This window comes from Acanthaster planci, linkage group LG07 (assembly GCF_054643075.1).
Source record: "Acanthaster planci isolate LZ-2023a linkage group LG07, COTS_SCS, whole genome shotgun sequence".
In the NCBI taxonomy this organism is placed as follows: domain Eukaryota; kingdom Metazoa; phylum Echinodermata; class Asteroidea; order Valvatida; family Acanthasteridae; genus Acanthaster; species Acanthaster planci.
Window position 1 is genome coordinate 16,583,979 of NC_141783.1, and position 19,541 is coordinate 16,603,519.

The window sequence follows — 19,541 nt, forward strand, 5'->3', positions numbered from 1 at the left end:
TTATTGTCAAGGATTTCAATTTTCTTTGGGGCCTTGCAGACTTTCAGATCTGCTGGGTGAACGATCGAGGTATAGAATTTTGGATGACGCACATTTACCGCCAAAATGCACCCTGGCATGGAGGACTTGATAGGGGGCGCTGTGACAAGCGTCACACACTTCAAAAAGGGAGGTTATTAATCAAAAGTGTGAAATTTTTCTCACCACGGTGGTGTCTCATCAGTCCGTTTCCACTTCGTTGCCAGCGAAGAGCAGTAGCAAAGACACAGCACAGGGTACACTCTTCACGTAGCCGTTAAGTCCTTTCCGAAACTAGAATGAACTGAGTAGTGCAACCGCGTGCTCCCTCTGACGCCACAGGGCAAACACTACACAATAATACATGTACATTGTACATGTACGCTTACATGGGTACATGCCATTTTATGGGTGTAGTCCACTAATTCGAGCCAAAAAGCAGTTTAAAATCGGCATTGTTCGGCGTCCAATAACATGCGTACCAACATCCCTGAGGTATCTGAAACACACGTTAAATTATTGTATGGTCCCTTATCTTTCAATTTCTTTTCAATTGCCTGTCGGTTAACCGATAACATTTTGAATTATTCCCACAAAACAAAATTACCTCCCGAAAAGTGTATTTTTCCGGAGTCTGCTTGCAGCATTTTTCAAGTGGCAACCCTCAACTTTCTCAGGCACTTAGGACCATTTTTCAACCATATTTTTTAGCAATTCTACCAAGGATGAAAGCCCAAAGACCCGGGAAGTTGATTCTGGCAAAGATTTACACAATCTCACCATTTTGGGGGCCATACAATCTCCTTTTTCAAGCTACTGCGGGCCACTTTTAATGCCGATGAGCCGGCCAGGAATTCTCACTTGAATTAATAGCTGCACCCTTATGGGTCCTCTATACCTAGCAAGAAATGAGACCGAGGGGTACCCCCCAACATGTCCAATCCCTATACACATTCCAGACAATTGTTACTTAACACATCCCCCAAGATGTCTGAAAGGAATTCCCCAGATTCCTGCGAGACAATGACCAACACAAAGCGGGGGGGGGGGTTTCTCTCCGTCTCATACCTTGCTGCATATGGGGTCCTCCATGGGCTCCAGACTAAGTCGGTGTCTTTATTGTTAGACTCTCAAACTGCCTGGTTGTACCCGGCAAGATATGGGACTCAAGACCCCCCCATCAGATGTTTGACAAGAATTCCTGAGATTCCGGTCAAACAACCATAGAGCCGGCCAGGAACAGACACAAAGGTACATTTGATGCAAACCGCGAAACAGAGAGAACCCCCCTGCTTTGTATTGGTCATTGTCTCGCATGAATCTGGGGAATTCCTTTCAGACATCTTGGAGGGATGTGTTAAGTAACAATAGTCTGGAATGTGTATAGGGGTTGGACATGTTGGGGGGGGGTACCCCTCTGTCTCATTTCTTGCTGGGTATAGGAATTCTTTTCAGTCATCTAGGAGGATGTGTGAAGTAACAATAGGCTAGGATGTGTATAGGGATTGGACTTGGGTGGGGGGGGTTGCCCCTCTGTCCCATCTCGCGCCTGTATAAAGGGGGGGGGGCTCTCCGTCCATATTTTGTTTCAAACGTGCTAGGTCGAATGGTCTACTCCTATTTATACAGGGACTCGGTAAGTCTTTTGCGAGTTAAAGCTTAATAAAATCTGGTACAATGAGTTTTTTGCAATTCATGTGAACATAATTGAATTGAAAGACACTGTTGCTACACCTTGCGATTTGGGGAAAGCTTGTGCTTACATGTAGTTACACGATTATGAAACGCCTTGCAAAATAACACAGTTTTCTATGGATAAGACGGGGAAAAAAGAACCAGTCTATTCCAGAGCTGGTGGTTGCTACAGCAACGGTCTTCAGCCTGGGGGATTCAAATTATGTTTATGCACAATCAGGTAACTCAGTGTACTAAATTTTATTTAAATTTCACTCGCAAAAAGGCTTATTCATGCCATAAGTTTCAAGTATTCCTTTTTATGTACACGTAGAAACGAAACAACTCTTTTGGTGAAAAATATACATTAGCCGACCTCGCATTCATTTCTTTTACCCCAGCAAATCCCTGAAGTCTTGATAAATTCTCCTTAAATACGATTTATTTCATATTGCAACGGGGTTGAAGTCAAATTTTACCCAGCAGAAGCAATAACACAGATGCACAGAAAACACAATCAAAATGACAACCATATATACTGTATTTTCTTCACTAGGAATTTCCATTTATTGAACACCAACTCATTTCCAAGTGGTCAACAGCAAGAATATGTACATGTTTAAGGACTGAGAGAAGGGTTTTCGCATTAGAGCAGCAAATTTTTTTTTACAGCCAAGCAAGGTAGTATTGTATAAACATGCAGGGACACACATAAAGAAGTTTCCACAATCTGCTCAAAAGGGAGGTAAAAAATAAAAAGGAAAATACCAGCGATCTTGCAAAAGCTGCCCATTTCAAAGGGTGTTTTGGTAGACATTATCAGCCAAGACATATCCACGCCAATTCCGGCATGACATGCATTCTATTATCATGTGGATATTTTCTGGCTCCAATATCTCTCCTAATTACTTCAAGACTAAACTTTGTAAGGGCATTTTTTGATACAAGAATTGTGCCTTTCAATATAAATTGTACATTGTAGATAAGAATTTATTGAAATGGAGCCATAACTTCCCCTTTCAAGCATTCCAATAATGTGTATCCTATCTGTATGGCTAAATGTACAGCTGACTAGTAATTTCAGTAACATTCTCCTATCAGAGGGAGGGTACAAATCTTTACATTTTGTTTCTTTTACCTACCGGTAATATGAAAGCAGTAAATGTAAATTTAGTAAATAGGAGTATACCACATCACAAAATACAAACATGGAAATGGAGCTTTTTATTCCTTTTGATGTACTACAGGTCATCAAAAATTCGGACATTAAGATCAAGCTTAGATGCTGCAATAAACACAGAAAATGGAAAAAAAAAGATTACCAGGATTCAGAAACCCCATCCACGCTTTACACAAATAACAAATATGTCCTGTCAACGTCTATGAAACTTTTTAGTGCGAACGTAACGGCCTTTACCTTTTGCAAAAAGGAAAATAATTTCCTTCAAAACTTAGATTGAAAATAATAGAGCAATTCCAGAACCCAAAGGAAGTCACAGAAAGTTAAACCCCTTATTTCATTTTTTGCGAATGAGGTAGGACTGAAGTACAACGTGCATTCAAATAACAGATATGTTTGAGAAACTCAACTTATTTAATTCTATGGAAAGCAGCCTAATGCAAACTTCACTGTTAATCTGTCTCCTTTTCTCATAAAAAGATGAAATTCAACCAATTGTAAGCCTTTGGTTACAAACCTTGGTTCTATACAAGGAGAAAACTCCACGGGTGAATGCTGGGTATCGTTCAGGGACTATCACCGGTTTCTCCTTCTTCCATTGCAACGTTCTCTTTCTGTGGTGAACTTTCGACTCCATTTTGGGAAACGGCGCTTGGGCTTTCCTTTGTAGGTGGAGGAACGGATAACTCGTCAGCATCAGCTGTCTCCAGGGGGATGGGTGAAGACTCCGCCTTCTCCGACTTGGAGCGCGACTTCCGGTCGCCAGACTCTGATCGGGACCGCCTCCGCCTGTCCCTCTCATCTCTGTCCCGCCGGCGCTCACGGGATCGAGAGCGACGAGAGCGGGAGCGGGAACGAGACCTGCGGCGTCGGTCGCGATCACGGGAGCGAGACCTGCGACGTCGGTCGCGATCACGGGAGCGAGATCGGCGGCGGCGGTCTCGGTCTCGAGAGCGGGACCGGCGGCGTCTGTCTCGGGAGCGCGATCGTGACCTTAATAATAAAACAAAACATTGGAGAGAATCAGTGACAGCTATGGAGTCAATTAACAACGGGCTTAGTGTAAGATGGCAATCACACCCAGGCAAATTTCTCGAGCACAAAGACACTGCAGATCCATGCTCACAATGTGTCTTGAGCAATCAAAACTACAAATATGAACCAGTGCATACAAATTTTCTTGCCATCCCTGAAAAGGTCCCCACATGCAGTCTATAGCAGTCCTAATCGTTAAATTAACGTTCACATTTTGGGTGAACAACAAAATTCACATCTGTCCCCACATGCATGTGCAGTAACTGATGTTTCTTTACTTTCCACATTAACGGGTAATTTTATGTCCCAAACAGCCCTTCTTTTTGGCACCTAACCAAAGAATGAAGCAAAGACTGACAAACTGCCAACATGTCTGCCACTCACCTACGACGGCGATCTTTAGAGCGTGATCTCGAGTGTCTTCTAGACCGAGACCTTGAGCGTTGTCTGGTTGTTCGAGAACGAGACCGAGAGCGCGAACGAGACCTCCTTCTGTGATGAGAGAAAATCAACGGAAAAGAAATAAATTACGAAAGGTGACAAGTATCAGCGATTACACTGCCTAGTCTACGATAGGTTATCAGAACCCGATGGAAAAGTAAATCTGACAAATTATACAGGCTTTGTTTCCCTATAAAATGGCCAGCTAGGGTGATTGTTGTTTAGGTCAATTACCTCAAAGCAAAAAAAAAAAAAAGCCTTGGAGTTCCTTCATATCCAATGAAACTATTCTATAAGGGGACTAGCTTCGACTTTCTGCAAGCTCCACAGACCTGGGAAACCCAGTCAGGTTTTGTCCAGAGCCTGAAAGTAGGAGAAGAGAAGCCTCAATGTACCTTGTTAAGGCCTGACATTGGCCCAACAGTTTATATGAAAAAGCCTGCAATCAGGCTTTTGCCTGGAAACTACCAACCCTGCATCTGTAGACAGTTGCATTTTAGAAAGGTTATGTTTAACCTACTTAGCTGTATAGACTACAGACCCCTACGACACCCCCTACACAATCCCTACGACACCCCCTACACAATCCCTTCAACACCCCCAACACAATCCCTACGACACCCCCCTACACAATCCCTACGACACCCCCGCGACACCCCCTACACAATCCCTACGACACCCCCTACACAATCCCTTCAACACCCCCAACACAATCCCTACGACACCCCCCTACACAATCCCTACGACACCCCTCACACAATCCCTTCGACACCCCCAACACAATCCCTACGAGACCCCCTACACAATCCCTACGACACCCCCAACACAATCCCTACGACACCCCCTACACAATCCCTACGACACCCCCAACACAATCCCTACGACACCCCCTACACAATCCCTACGACACCCCCTACACAATCCCTACGACACCCCCTACACAATCCCTACAACACCCCCTACACAATCCCTACGACACCCCTTACACAATCCCTACGACTAAGAGAAAACAAAACAAGGGCCTAACTTCTGCCAAGGCAAGACAGCAAGAGACACAATGTACATATATGCAAGACATCCACAGACAAGGAAGTAGGAAAACAAATGAAACTAATTTACTGTTTTGTTTCTGAGTTTCTGACCTGCGTTCTCTACGTTCCTTCTCCCGTTCTCTCTCTCGCTCCAGACGTTCTTGTTCCTGTGTCTTCCTCCGCTCAGCTCGCTCAGCTTCGTACGCTTCCTTTTTCTCAGCAACTCGAGTCTGTTTTGGATTTAAAGGGAAAGGGAAAGATTACATTGATTTATTTCTCAGATGCTGCCCTTGTAATGAAGACAAAACCCTAGTTGAATATACTTAATAATTTAGAATTCCATGAAAAATGCAGTTATGTAATCTTTATCTTTTATTAGACACATTCACAACAATTATATTTGTGCTCCTAAAATGAGTCGTTTGTGTAGATAGCCCACTGTGCTAAAGCACGATCAAACCGATTAGGGGACAGCCCCGGTTGAAGAAAATGCCCGAGCTATAGAAAATCCAAGCACTCACTCGCAAGTCCTGCAGCTTCTCCCGGATCTCGATGAAGCCCAGGTGGAGTTTGCCACCAAAGTGATCGGCCAGCCTTCGGTCGTTGTCTTGCAGCCCCAGGTAGGCCGAGCAGACCTCGCAGACGCGCAGCTTCTGCTGCTGGTAAGTGGACGCTGGCATGGAATTCTTGTATTCCTCCTGCAGGTGAAAATGAACATGATGGAGCAACGGTGATGTTGGGGGGGGGGAGGTGCCTGCGAAAGGGACAAGGGCAGATAGTGGGCCGATGATGGGACAAATGGGACTGTGTCCTCCTCCTAACAATGGACCTTTCCCATGAAATACATAAATAAGGCGGGCGCATGCGCATTACCACCACTGGTTTGCAAAGTTGCTTTGATCAATGATGTAACAATACAAATCTCCATGCGAGCGCAACTATGGGCATATACACGCCATTTCTGTACTAGTACAGTTTGATATGAGTGCCAAACAAAGACAAGGAATTGTTACTCCATAACCTCAGGACACTGAAACTACACTTAGTTTCGAGAAAAGCCTGCTGAAGTGTCAGACAAAGGCTGTACTGCGGTTTTGATTGACCTTCAACAGGCCAGGTTATGGTTTGAGGTTTGAGCATGATCAGAGCAGCTCTCCTACACTGCTAGACTTGAATCAAGTTGGACTTGCATTGCCATCCCTTCAGACTGTACGCACGGTCGTCCACTTGGCCCAACAGCTCGCATAACCCTTACAAGGTGCCATCGTTTGATAGCCTTTATTGTACAACATGTGTCATACGTCACCAGTCATTAAGTCTGACTTGATGGCTAAGCCAATCGGAACCCTCGTTGGTAATATGCAGTTATTAATAATTGCATATCAATGATCTTGCATAATGTGTACAGAATTTCCACGTACCAAAGTAGTAAGATTTGTTGATTCGTTCATTATGATTATAATACAGGTATGAACGATGTTAAAACAAGTATGGCAATTTGATTGGCTGCTACCACGTTTGGCAGATGAGTCCATTTGCTGTGCACAAACGGTTGGCAGATTCGCCAAGTCAGGATTTCTGAATTGAACTCATAATACTGAGTGGACACAAGAGGGCGCAAAGCAAGTAACAGCGCATAGTCTCAATATGTATCCATGTGTATAAAGAAAGACGTCACAAAGAACCCGACTCGAGTCAAGTCCACTACACTGCCGACAGTGTTTACGCCTCGCTTACCAACCAGTGCTAGTAGAGTGAATGTGCCAATCTAATTTGCATATTTAATGGGAGAAAGGTCCATTGTTTTGGGAATCAGTCCTTTGGACACCTCTGTTGCCTCAGACAATAATTTGCTGAATCTTGAAGCTCCTCTTTTTCAAATCTTTGACATTCTTTAAATTATCCCTGCCATCAATACTTTTCATTCCCCCTCCCCACCAAAAAAAAAAAGAAGAAAAACGAAACAAAAGCAAAAATCTACATTGTACCTTAAAAGAAATGCAAATACAGTGCTTCGTTTAGCAAACCTGATATGTCCGGAATTATATCTCAAGATTTTTAATTGCAGAATACATCACAGTTTAACATTAATCTAACCAAAACTATCTTTTTTATGCAGCGTGAGCTTTATTATTATTCAGAATGGTAAACACCTCAGCACTGGACAGCACTGTATTTGTTTCTAGAACTGTTCAGAACAGACTACTGAGATTCCTGTACTCCAAGATGAACTCTCACATCATTGCTATAACTCGTCAAATCAGAAATCTGTGTGCATCAGGTAAATGTCTTGCTTTATTGCAATACACAAGATGCTGGTGATGAATAAAAAACCAAATGCAACTAAAGACAGACCCACAGCCTATTGCAGTAACAGATGTGCTTTCCTCACCTCTGCCTCGTACTTCTTCTTCTTGATTTCTTCTACCTCGGCCATGATCTTCATGGATTCCTCCACGTCTCCCTTCTCACCCAGGGCTTCTGCCTCGGCCAGCTTCTTGCCAATCTCCTCGGCCAGTAGGTGGACGCGGTTGGCCTACCGAGACATTAGGATTGAGATGGGGGAGAGACGGGTGTTAGACCATAACGCAGGAGCGTGTAGTGTGATCCAGGCGACTCTGGACAAGCCTTGTTGCACCATTAGGGAGCTCCACTACAGCGCTGAATGCAAAGGCCACACACATTTAAGATTTCTAGCCTCTTAACCCTCCTTTCCATACTTGCATTCTACTTGCAGTTTTGGAGTTTTCATCTATGACTTATCAAAAAGTCGGAGAGTTTACTCAGAATTTTCGGAGGAGGGTATAAGGCATACCTGATGGCTTTGAAGCCAGCTTTTGTCAGACAATGCTTCCTCTTTTTTCTTTCAGGAAACCATATTTCCTCGGCAACACAAGGACACACTTGTGGCACACTGCTGACTATCATTCTGAGAACCCAGGGAGCCCTACGTAGTGCCTGGCATCGAGGAGGCAAAAGCTATGTCACTCATGTACCGGGAAGGAACGGTCATTGACACGTAGCATCAGTGCTGTGGTGGCACCCTAAAAAAACACGCCTCTCCTCGAGCTGCCTGGACCACACACCACAACGGAACACACACACAGGTCAAACACTTCTAGGGGGTGCATCACATTGACTTCTCCCAACTTGGGACTTGAGGGGTTTCAATACCAGAATATGAAGATGCAATTATCCTTTAATCCGCTTTGCATATCTGGGTCAAGTGGCCTTTTTGGCAAGTACTGACACCCTGCAGAGACGGTTCTTTGTTTTCCCAAAAGTGGAAAAGGAATTTCACTCTCTAACTGCAACACATATCACAGAAAGCTGCCAAGCGGAAGCCTCTTCATGAATTTTCTTTTTATAAAGACATGCAAAATTTCCTGGAAAGACCTTGCTTTCACTGATAAGGAGAACAATCAAAGACGTGAAGGCCAGCTCAGCAGCTTTGCTTAGCAGCTTTTTAACATTCACTGAAGAGAGTGCTCAGCTATAAAGCAGGACCAGTATAGGAGCAACATCTTTTATATTATACTGGTATGTGGCAGTGAACAGTTCAGCCACACATCATCATCATCATCAGGAGAACATTATTTGGTGTTTGGTTTTGGTGTTATTGACTTACAAACTCCTCTTATAATTCCCTCCAATTAAACCCAACGGCTGCTTAGCAAGAGGGCTGTTGGCATGGGGTGCATCTGTCCAAGGAGAGAATGATTGCAATATTGAGAGTCATGTACGGGAGGCACAGTCAGAAAGTGTTGGGTGTCGGGAGGGGAAATTTCGGGGGATGGACGGGCTTATACGTCGGCTAAACTCCGAGGCTCAGCGAGCTGCTCTGCTCTGCGCATATCATTAAAATTTGCACATTCCTTCCAATGAGAAAAGAGGAAAGTGGATGACTCTCAACAGGAACAATGTATGAAAAGATGTAGTGAATGAAGTGAAAATTGACACTGAATTTCTTTGAAACTATCAACAATCAGTGATCAGTTTATGCGTCTTTCCTGACCGGGTATTATTCCAAAGGTAACATGCTTGAACATGCTCGAAGAACTTTCAACATCTATCTTAACATTACAGCCAGGCACGTCATCCATCCTTTCACAAGGCAAAAAAAATCTCTATTCTTTCTTAAAGGAAAAATCCCACCTAAAACAAGTTTCACTCTTTTGGAACATAGCCGGACAGTGACTTTCTTGATGAATAAACACTTTGCCCATTCCTCATGTAAAGTACGGCAAGTCATTTAAACTGATTGCAGCCTAAAAATAATGCTAAAAACACACAACTTTGAAAACCAAAAAAATCACTACGCACCTTGGTATTGACTTCTTGGCTGAGAGATTCCTGCGTCTCGGCCAGCCGTTTCTTGGCTATTTCTGTGCGATGATCACACTCAGCAATGAAGGCACTCAGTTGCTGCATAGCCTACCAAAAAAAAAATCGCAAACTGTTCAAAGAAGCGACCCCTTACGACTGAAAATGTAAAAACTACTGTTGAAAGACGTTGGGATTTTTTTTTCTTTTACCTGTGGCCGAAACGTGCGAGCATTTCCCTCACAAGAACATAACTTACAAATACCAGATGTTCCATTTTGTTTTGTTACGCAGGACTCATAACAGGCACACATTCACATCAGCCATCCATGTACACTAGACAGGCGGAAAGCCACTGTATCCTTGTTTTGCTTTCAGAAGACTACTTACGTCCACGTCATACCCAAACTCTCTGCGCTGGGAGGCATTTTCGTAGTCGGCACGCAGGGCTGGGTCGTGAATCTTGCTGCAAGCACCCAAGTCCATTCTCTGCAACAGAAACAGAGGCGGCCAGAAGTTTAGCGACACTGTTAACTTGAACATCTTGGGCTCTGTAAGAAGTATTGAAACTCTGCATCTTGCCGGCACCAAGCCAATGGAACATGTTGGGCTCTGTTCATGTTTTGAAATTCAAACGTGTGCGATGTATAACAAACAATTCAAACAATTGTGCGATGCATACCGTGCCTTCCAGAATGTCGTGAGGACAAGCGTTGAGCAGAAACGCACGACAGACCTGCGGGCTCTCAAAGCTGACATGGTTGATTGCTTCCTCTTCACCTGTCACACACAAACCAAAAGCACCATACATGATACGAGAATTCAGGGACTGGGTTTTGTGCAAGCTCTGCAGCCGCATATGAATTAACAAAGAAACAAGAAAAAAGAAGGAAGTCTGCTGACAGACAGCTTTGAATGCAACAAATTTTCTGCTTTGAGATGTGAGTTGATTTGCCGTGGCAAATTCAGGTCTGTGCCAAGGCTCCGGACATAAGTTCTCCTCGATTACCATTAAAAACTTGCTGTCGTTAAAATTTTTTTCCAAGTTGCATAGCCTCTGTTGTCTAGAACAACTGACTTTGGTGTAACGAACTAGTCTCATTAAAAAACAAATTGACAAAAACGTGATTTTTGCACAACGTACTAAAAAAAGACAAGGCCAAACAGGGCTGTTTGGAAATGGTTTTAAGTGTCAAAACTAATTGTTGAAAAGTCACAGCATAGATGTAGCTGTCTGAGTTGTCACAACTCAAATTAACTCGGCACACTCTGTAATCCACAACACAATATAATTATTATTTAATACACACGGAAAGTGTCGCAAAAGCAGTGGATTTTCAGGATATTCTCTCGCCGGCTAACGTTACATGTTCTCCTTTGGCAGACCTGGTGCACTGACGATGCCCCCTTTAGCCACCTGGCGTGATAAATTCACAGGGTTAAAGAAGCTAGAGAGCAGCGCACACTCAGTAAGCTTACCCTCTTACTGGTGCTCCTTCTTGAGGAACTTCTAAAAAATTACTCTAGAGTAAATGGATTTCCTATTTAGTATCTACCGTCAATGATCCTGAATTGCAACTGAATACCTCATTAAAAGAAAGGCCCAACTCCACCATTTTGGCCCAGGAGACTTAATTGATTTCCTTTGCAACTACTTTAAAAATATTTGTTTCTTTCTTTTGAACTAAAAAAAGTTTTGTTGGAGTTGGATCCTTCTTTCAAGCTACTCAATTACTATGGTACATGAATGTTGAATTAATTTTACAAACCCCCCCCAAAAAACTTCTTCCTCATTACTAAATATGTATGAAAATTACTTTTTCTCTTGTGCATTTTATTCATTTTGGACACTATTTCAAAAAAGCAAATTTTTTTTTCAAAATTAACCAAAGTTATTGGTTCAGGTGTTGATTCTACAGTCTACTTATACTGAATATGGTCTGTCGCAGGTTATTCTGGTATAGAGTGTCAACTACAATTGGGGCTTTAGTCAGCATCTGCTAATTGGTCAAAAATTTCCCTCCAATGGAAAAGAGGGTGTTTGATCAGCTTACTTTTTCAGTATAAACAGGATATGCAAAAAATAAAAAAGTCTATGTCAGTGTTTTAAAAACATGACCACAGCACGCAATGGCTTAAATCATGGTCTTTATTATACTGGCTCCTGGTCCAAAGGAAATTGAAGCTCTCAAGAAAGATCTCATTGTCTCATTGAGTTACATAAACAAAAGTTCTAGCGGTAGTTGAGAGACTGCCTCCATAATTCTTTTCCGAATTGAGTGAATTGAGTTTCCAGCACTGTTTTACATTTCTACTAGATCACTGCAATTTCCAGAGATCTTTTACCACTTTCCTTCGTCAGTTCATTTTAAGAGGCTGGCACAAAATTACAAAAATTAAAAGGGTACTTTTTAACACAAGTCATGATGAACATTTCAAAGAACGAAGGTTGCCAAATTTATTAACACTAGCCCCCAAGGACCATTGAAATAAAATGTAGAATATTGTTCAATTTAGCATGGTAATGGCTACGAACTAAAATATTTGTGAATCTTTGGTACATGTAAGAGCACTTCCGCTACAAGAATATCCCTCTCACTATTTAAAGCTCAAACCTAAATGTGATTTTTTTCCTTCAGCTAAAAGATCAAAGGGGAAAGGGTCAATTGTCAATAAATTTTTTTTCAACTAGTACACTGTACGCGAACACTAAAAGGAAGAGTTCAACTTACCAATGTCCACAGAACAAAGATATTCAGCCAATGAAAGCTAAAATTAAACAAGTTTAGCTGATTTTCCTCCAGCTGCAGACTTTATTTAGTACAAGCATGCAATTCTCACCAACAAGATCAAGTTTTTTTGGGTAAAACAGATATGATATGTGCCTGTAGCCACGTGTAAGGCAGCCACTAGCAAATCAATGTTTTTGGGGGGTTGAGGCACCATCTAACTGCTCAACCCAAACAAGAACACATTTAATATAACGAACAACTCACGGCAACTGCTTGTCGTAAAAGGAAGACACTTTCTTTAGACGCTGTCAAACATTGTGATCCTACAACAGACGGGCCAAAGAAAGCTGTAAATAAAAGGGTTTAGGTCTGTTTTTTGTCCCAGATATATTCTGTTGTATAAATTAACTGCTTTCAACAATCGACTTCTTTGACTTGTTCAGAAATTATTTCTAAAAAGATATCAGACAAGCATTATCTTGACAAGGCCGACACTTAGCTTATTGTCTACACGTCTGCAATGTACAGATTTGTTCTGACACAACAAACACCATGATTAATCATGCATGCCATGATCAGGCTAAGCAACTCAGTCACGGTAGGGAAACTGCTCGGCTATAGGTCTCTCTAAAATGACGTCGCTTCCTACAGATTGATCACTTTTCATGAAGCACATTGGTTGGGTCGTATTTTGAGCACATTTGGATCAGCAGGCATGGGAGTTTAGAACTTTTTGCGCACCAAGCACACACACACACCTGATGGTGCTGTATACGCAGTAGCAATTTTCCAACAAAGATGGCTCCAAAGAGAGAGAGATCTACATGTATTGATCAGTTTGATGCTCAAACACACATCAACCATATGCATAAAAATGCAAAAAAAAAAAAAGGAAAAACAAAACTGTTCGTGTTTCATGTGTTTGCAATTTGATCACCAGATCATCCGGCAACTTGGTCAATAGCATCATTCATAGCATGCAAGTGCAACTTTTTACTTTAATTCTCAGGAGTTGCAATTTACTTTCAACAACCAAAGCTGGAATGAGATTTTTTATTTTTGAGCTAGCCTTTTTGTTGCTAGTTCAACAGATAATGTTAAGCAACTTCTGTTTTCCAACACTCAACAGAAACATCAGTTGGGCAAAATTTGCAAATGGTGTTCTTTTTGTGACAATGGGCACGATGAACAGAGACAATTGTTTAGTTGTGTCTCAATGCTTTACAGTCAGGTCGCCAAATTTCCACTTCGCCCCTGACCACTTGGGCCCCAACCACTCCGCCCCATTGTCCTTTTGCCCCAATGCCACTTCTCCCATCCCCACTTTGCCCCATTTCTATCCCCCCTATCGCCACTTCGCTCCAATCGAAACTGTTCATGTCTTTGGTTAGTTTTAACCCAGGCAAAGGTTCCAATGTTGATGATTTGGCTACCCAGCCAAGTTAGAGGTGTCAAGAAATAAACATGATCACAAAAATGATCCTAACTGTTAACACTCTGTCGATATTAAGCCTACATGATGCAGCTGAAATGTCTCATACGAAAGGATTAAATACAAGGAAAAAATTAGGCTATTAGCAGAATACCCTGCCACTAAAAATTTATACACGTACATGTTAAATCACTAGTTATGCAGGTGTGAGGTGAAAATTCCATGAGATTAGTCTGACAGTGTAGTTTGACCTCGTAGCCAGCTTCTAGGTCATATAGGTCATTCTCACGGTCGGCATGACATTACTATGAAATTTTAACACGAGGTAGAGAGGCAAATTTACTCTCTGTGTTATTCCATAATATACAGAAGTTCCCAGATGTCTGTCCATGAGAATGTCGGTTAAGCTAATCTACTCCCAGGATTGTTAGGCACTCTCTGGGTGCTACCCCCCCCCCCAGAACTGTGGGGTCAGATGTCCACCCTGCCTCCATGAACCCCACAGAAAACAAGCCTTTTTCACCACAGCCTCTACATGATGCTTAACAGGGCAAGAACAGAGATTTTGTGATGGTTGTATACCCAAAGAAATGCTACTCCATTCCCCCCCCCAAGAGTTCTACGTATGGTAGCTTACACACCTTCGTACTTTGTACCAAGAAAACATTGGGCCAAAACCAAGCCGAATTTCCAAAAAAAATGCAAATGAGCACACCGCAGCAGTGTCCCCAAAAAGCGTCATTTTTGGCAAATTCAGACCTTTTACTACGATTTTACCTCTCTTCAACATTTTTACATTGGGCTGCACCCTTTCGTGTGTCCGCACTGGTTCCTGTCCTGTCCTGTCCTAATGTAATAGGGACACCAACCAGTCCAATAATGCAACCTCATTTCCTTGGGTACCATCTTGCCTTGTAATGTTTATTTCTCGTAAGGAATGCGCACACAACCCAGAGAGTCAAGGTTGCCAATGAGGTGATGCATGCATTGTACGTCATTGGACTGGTCACCACTCTTATTATATACAGTGGAACGCCACTATAACGAACAAGATGGGGTCCACGCTAAATGTTCGGTACAGCGGTCGTTCGATATAGCAAATTTAACTGTTTAGTTTACGTTTAGTTGCCATGTTGAATAGTGCCCTCTCTTGTCTAACCAAAGTGCACCCTCTTATGATGCCTTAGCTCACTGTTTTCGTGATGTTTTGCCATTGCATTCAAGTTTAAGGTTTCTAGAAATGTATCTGTTAATTATTTTTGTTTTTAATTTAAACTGGAGTCAAAAAATTGATATCAAGTTTATCCTACAAGTCGTGAAACTACCGCTAAGGATCGATCTCTGATGCATGCCGTGGCGAATTTCGGTTGATTTGTGTATCAGCGGCACCCTCTTTAGACTATAGTTAATGCAATGCCACCGTGCACGTACGTGCGGTTTTCTTCCACACCTGATCATGTGGAGTCGCAAAACCAGTGTCTATTCAATACCGTTGACAACTAAAAAAAAAAAAAAAACACTGACTGTTTTGTCATGTTGACGTTTGGGAATTAAAAACGGCAACTGAATAGTGTTCGGTAGGTTCTGTGCACAAATTATTGGGAGCCAAGGATGATGTTCGGTACAGCTGAATGTTCGGCATAGCGGTGTTCCACTGTATGTTCGGAGGACAAGGCTAGGACAAGAATCTGTCTTCTGTTTAACGGACATGTACCGCAGTATGTTGCCAAATGTGCAGATCGTTTGTTGAAGCGAGGCAAGATCCTACGTAAAAGGTCTGAATTTTGCAAAAATAGCAGGTGGACAGTTCAAAAAACCATCGAGGCCACACGTTAATGAGAATTTTTTTTTACCATGGACGGCTTTTGGGGGCGAGATTTGACTGAAAAAGTGCGGTTTTAGGGAAGCGTTCCATGTACGGATGCCAGCAATTATCCCTATAGTGACCTATTGGTCATCAGAAAGCAAAAACGTCCAGAAAAGTTCAATTTAGGAGGGAAAAAAATAAGTCATTTGTAGAAATTTTCAGACCAGTCTCATAAGGTTTGTGCACAGGGTGTCGAGTGGTGTTCGTTAGGCAAAGTTCCATATACAGACACTAGTAATTATTCCCTACAGTTAACTATTAGCCATCAGAAAGCAAAAACATGTCCAGAAAAGTTCAATTTAGGGGGAAAAGAAACAAAGTCGTTTACTGAGAAAACACCAATTTTTCTGACCAGTCTCATAGGGTTTGTGCGGTTTCGAGTCAACTCGGACCCAAACCAACTCGGACCCATGCCAACTCGGACCCATGCCAACTCGGACCCACGACCAACTTGGACCCATGTCAAGTCGGCCACAATACTAACCCGGACCCACGACCAACTCGGACCCACAACCAACTCGGACCCAATACTAACTCGGACCCACGACCAACTCGGACCCACCCTGAGTCAACTCGGACCCAACCCCAGGAGCGTGATTAACTGGTTGAAAATTTTTATTTTGTCCACTTTTACATTTTAGCATTTGGTAAATGACACTTTTGCACTGCATGCTGCCAAGCTGTAATGTCCTCTCTACACGTTATGCAGGGAGACAGTGGCACAGGCTTCCCAGAATCTCTCCGTTTTCCAGATCCAGATCACTAGCAGAAATCGAATGAACTTTCACCAAACAGCCCCCAAAGTTTTTGTTGCAATAAAATGCCACAGATAGGCCCTTCTGATGTACATAAGAGATGCTGCATACGTACAACAGATACTGCAGATACACATCAATGTCACGAACATTGGACCTTTACAGTGTCTAATGGTGTTATCCTCCACCCCACTTTTCAATTTTTTTTGGCCTGGCAAGTCTTACACCTCCACCTTGCCCCATTCTCTCCCCACCCCCAATACCGGCAAGATGGAGGAATTCATCCATACAGGCCTTAACTGACTGTCCAAATAACGCAAATAGGTTGGTAATTTCGAACAACACAAATCAAATCATTTTAAAATAAAAATGTGGAATATTTCCTATTGGCTTAAACTTGGAGACAATTTTGAAGCGTCGTATGTCTGCTCGCGAGCTCATTATTAATATTTTGTGATCCCACGGTTTGTTATTTTCTACAATAAGACGTGCCATAATCACGAGGGATCATAGAATTATTTATATAAATCCCGAATTTGGGATTGATAGTTTCCGGTTCAGAGTATTTCTTTCACAAAAAGCCCCACAACGCGGGCCTATTTCGGATAGAGGAAGGCGGCTACATTCATATGAGCGCATAGTTTTACTACTATTAGGGGGTATCTTCGGGAAAAGACGAATAAAAAAGTTCATAAAATTGAAATGAAAAGTGATCGATCTGTCCATAATCTTGAATTTCCAACGAAAAAATGAAGGCCAACCTCTTCGCGAGGTTCAAGAGTCAGCGCTATTTCGGTCTACGGGCGCGTAAGATTCAGTGGGTCCGAGTTGACTCGTGGTGGGTCCGAAACGGCGTGGGTCCGAGTTGGCGTGGGTCTGAGTTGGTTGTGGGTCCGAGATGGTCGTGGGTCCGAGTTAGTATTGGGTCCGAGTTGGCGTGGGTCCGAGTTGGTCCTGGATCCGAGTTGGCATGGGTCCGAGTTGGAATGGGTCCGAGTTGGTTTGGGTCCGAGTTGACCTGATCCCGTTTGTGCACAGGGTATCAAGTGGCATCCATACATGGAAGTCTTTCTATGGAAGTCTGTACATGGAACTCTTTCTTTCCCAGTTTTAGACAGAGTAAACAGGCACATTCAGAATCACAAACCTGAAAGTAAGGCTAACCTTGCTGGGTGGTGGGTGGGGTACTGGCCTAGCATGCCTCGGCGGCCTATTCTGCAATCTGGCAATAAACCTTTTCGACGTTCCCAGTGCATTATGGTTTGGATGTCAAACATGAAATGCATTTTATGCACACCCTATGGGAGAGGTGTACCTGCAAACCGTTAATCTGTTTCCATTTTATTTTATATTCCAGTTAAAGCCATCCCCTTCTGACAGTGTTGAATTATTGATTTGGGGCAAAGATATTCACAAACTTCAAAGTTTAACGCTTGACAGAAAAGGAAAATTCGGAGAATCCTTTTGAATAAAACCACTCTTTGTTATGGACCATGCTTTGACTAAGATAGTGAATATCAATGCTTGAGTACTGTCCAATCAAAATTATGACTTGTAGCTCATTCAAACCGCATTGACCAGTCACGTTTATTTTCAGCCTGTAGAGTGACTGGTGCCCTTAAATATATACAATTTGGAGTAATCCTAATTATTTCTTCAACTTCAAGATTACAAACATTTGAAAACTTATTTTGAAAATGTTTCTCGTATAATCTGATAACATAAATGCCTCTATGAGTTGATGCGAAGATACATGAAAAATATTTAGTAGAAAATTGTAGACCTAAATTGATTTCTGACTGGTTTACTTCCCCCATAGGGTTGTGTATAAACGCATTGCTTTTTTGTCATCCAAACCCATAATGCACTGCAAACGTCGAAAAGGTTGAGGCCTCCTTAGGCCAGGTCTGTTGGTAGGCCTATTGTTTATTGAGCTGCAGCCTTTTTGTAGGCCTAAACATGGTAAAGACCCTTACTATTTTAGCTCTGAAATCTGTCGGTGTAACTAGTTAAAGTTTCCAAACACAAGCACGGCTGGGGTGAAAAGGCCATGGTGGCGGTGGGGCGGTGTGCGGACAGGGCGATGTGGGGATGGGACGACGCGGTAGGGACGAAGTGGAAACGAGGTGAACTAGTGAACATGATGAAGTGACCGCGAAGGCGACATCGCGACACCCGCCGCCTCAATTAGATAACCTAATTCAATTCACCCAGACAGTCCTGTTTACTCACCATTTCTGCTTGTTCCCATAAGCTCGTCGAGCATTTTACGCATCTGCTCTTGAGCAGACATGGTGGTTTGGGTTGCGATGAACAGTCAAACAAATCGTGCAAAATTCTCTTGCCTAAAAACGACTTCGCCACGAAAACCTAAAACCTATCGTGTGTGTGACGTCATAGAAAACATTATGGGCTAGGGTACACACGTCCAAGCATGGTCCCCGAACGCTACGTTAATCTGTAATGTTAGTTGTGGTGAAAATTCTACCAACATTACGTTTTTATGTAGCGGATAAATTTTAGCTAAAGGTTTACCACGGTTGGTTCGATCTAAGTGACAAAGAATTCTCGTTTTAGATAATTTAATGTGTGCTACATGCTAGTAATCATGGACGCATGCTAGTAATTGCGTGGTTGATTGTAACTGGTTTCACATCTCATCCTCGTTGTAAAATGATGTCTTATGCTGTGCGCATGGTACCAGTCTTTCCTGGGGAACCACTCCGTTAAAAAGCTGTATTACTTTTGCATATCAGTCACTAACCCATGGTATTTGCCGTGGCCCAGTCTCCTTGTCTTTAAAAAATCCCACCCTTGCGTAGTAAAGGTGGGATTTTTAAATTAAATTAAATTACATGTAATTATTTTCAGGAGATGCGATTGTTCGAAATAAAATCTTTCGTAAGCCTCTATGTAAGAAAATGTTATTCCTTCACGCTAACACTATACGCGATGAACGTGTGACGTGGGACCAATCGTTGTCTAATGACAACGCTTCAAAATTGAGCCTGTACCAAGGTACAGTCCACCATATTTCTCCATGAGTCCACTAA

The 19,541-nt window shown here is 42.6% G+C and overlaps 1 protein-coding gene across 1 annotated transcript; it reads right to left on the minus strand.

The window, feature by feature from the left end:
* Positions 1-2,228: 2,228 nt before the first annotated feature.
* On the minus strand, positions 2,229-18,905 carry LOC110980254 (putative RNA-binding protein Luc7-like 1). The gene is made up of 9 exons (XM_022236767.2): positions 18,721-18,905; positions 10,385-10,482; positions 10,093-10,191; positions 9,703-9,813; positions 7,772-7,915; positions 5,901-6,077; positions 5,491-5,609; positions 4,292-4,399; positions 2,229-3,865 (listed from the first exon to the last, which is right to left on the minus strand). Exons 1-9 carry the CDS (start codon positions 18,779-18,781, stop codon positions 3,439-3,441), a joined length of 1,344 nt encoding a protein of 447 aa, XP_022092459.2. The 5' UTR covers positions 18,782-18,905; the 3' UTR covers positions 2,229-3,438.
* Between the last annotated feature and the right edge of the window lie 636 nt (positions 18,906-19,541).

Excerpts from the sequence above, each read along its gene's own strand:
- LOC110980254 (XM_022236767.2), bottom strand. The coding sequence starts at position 18,781 with ATGTCTGCTCAAGAGCAGATGCGTAAAATGCTCGACGAGCTTATGGGA. Across the intron at positions 10,483-18,720 it reads TATGGGAACAAGCAGAAATG|GTGAAGAGGAAGCAATCAAC; the intron begins GTGAGTAAACAG and ends TGTGTGTGACAG. Across the intron at positions 4,400-5,490 it reads AAGGAACGTAGAGAACGCAG|AAGGAGGTCTCGTTCGCGCT; the intron begins GTCAGAAACTCA and ends CTCTCATCACAG.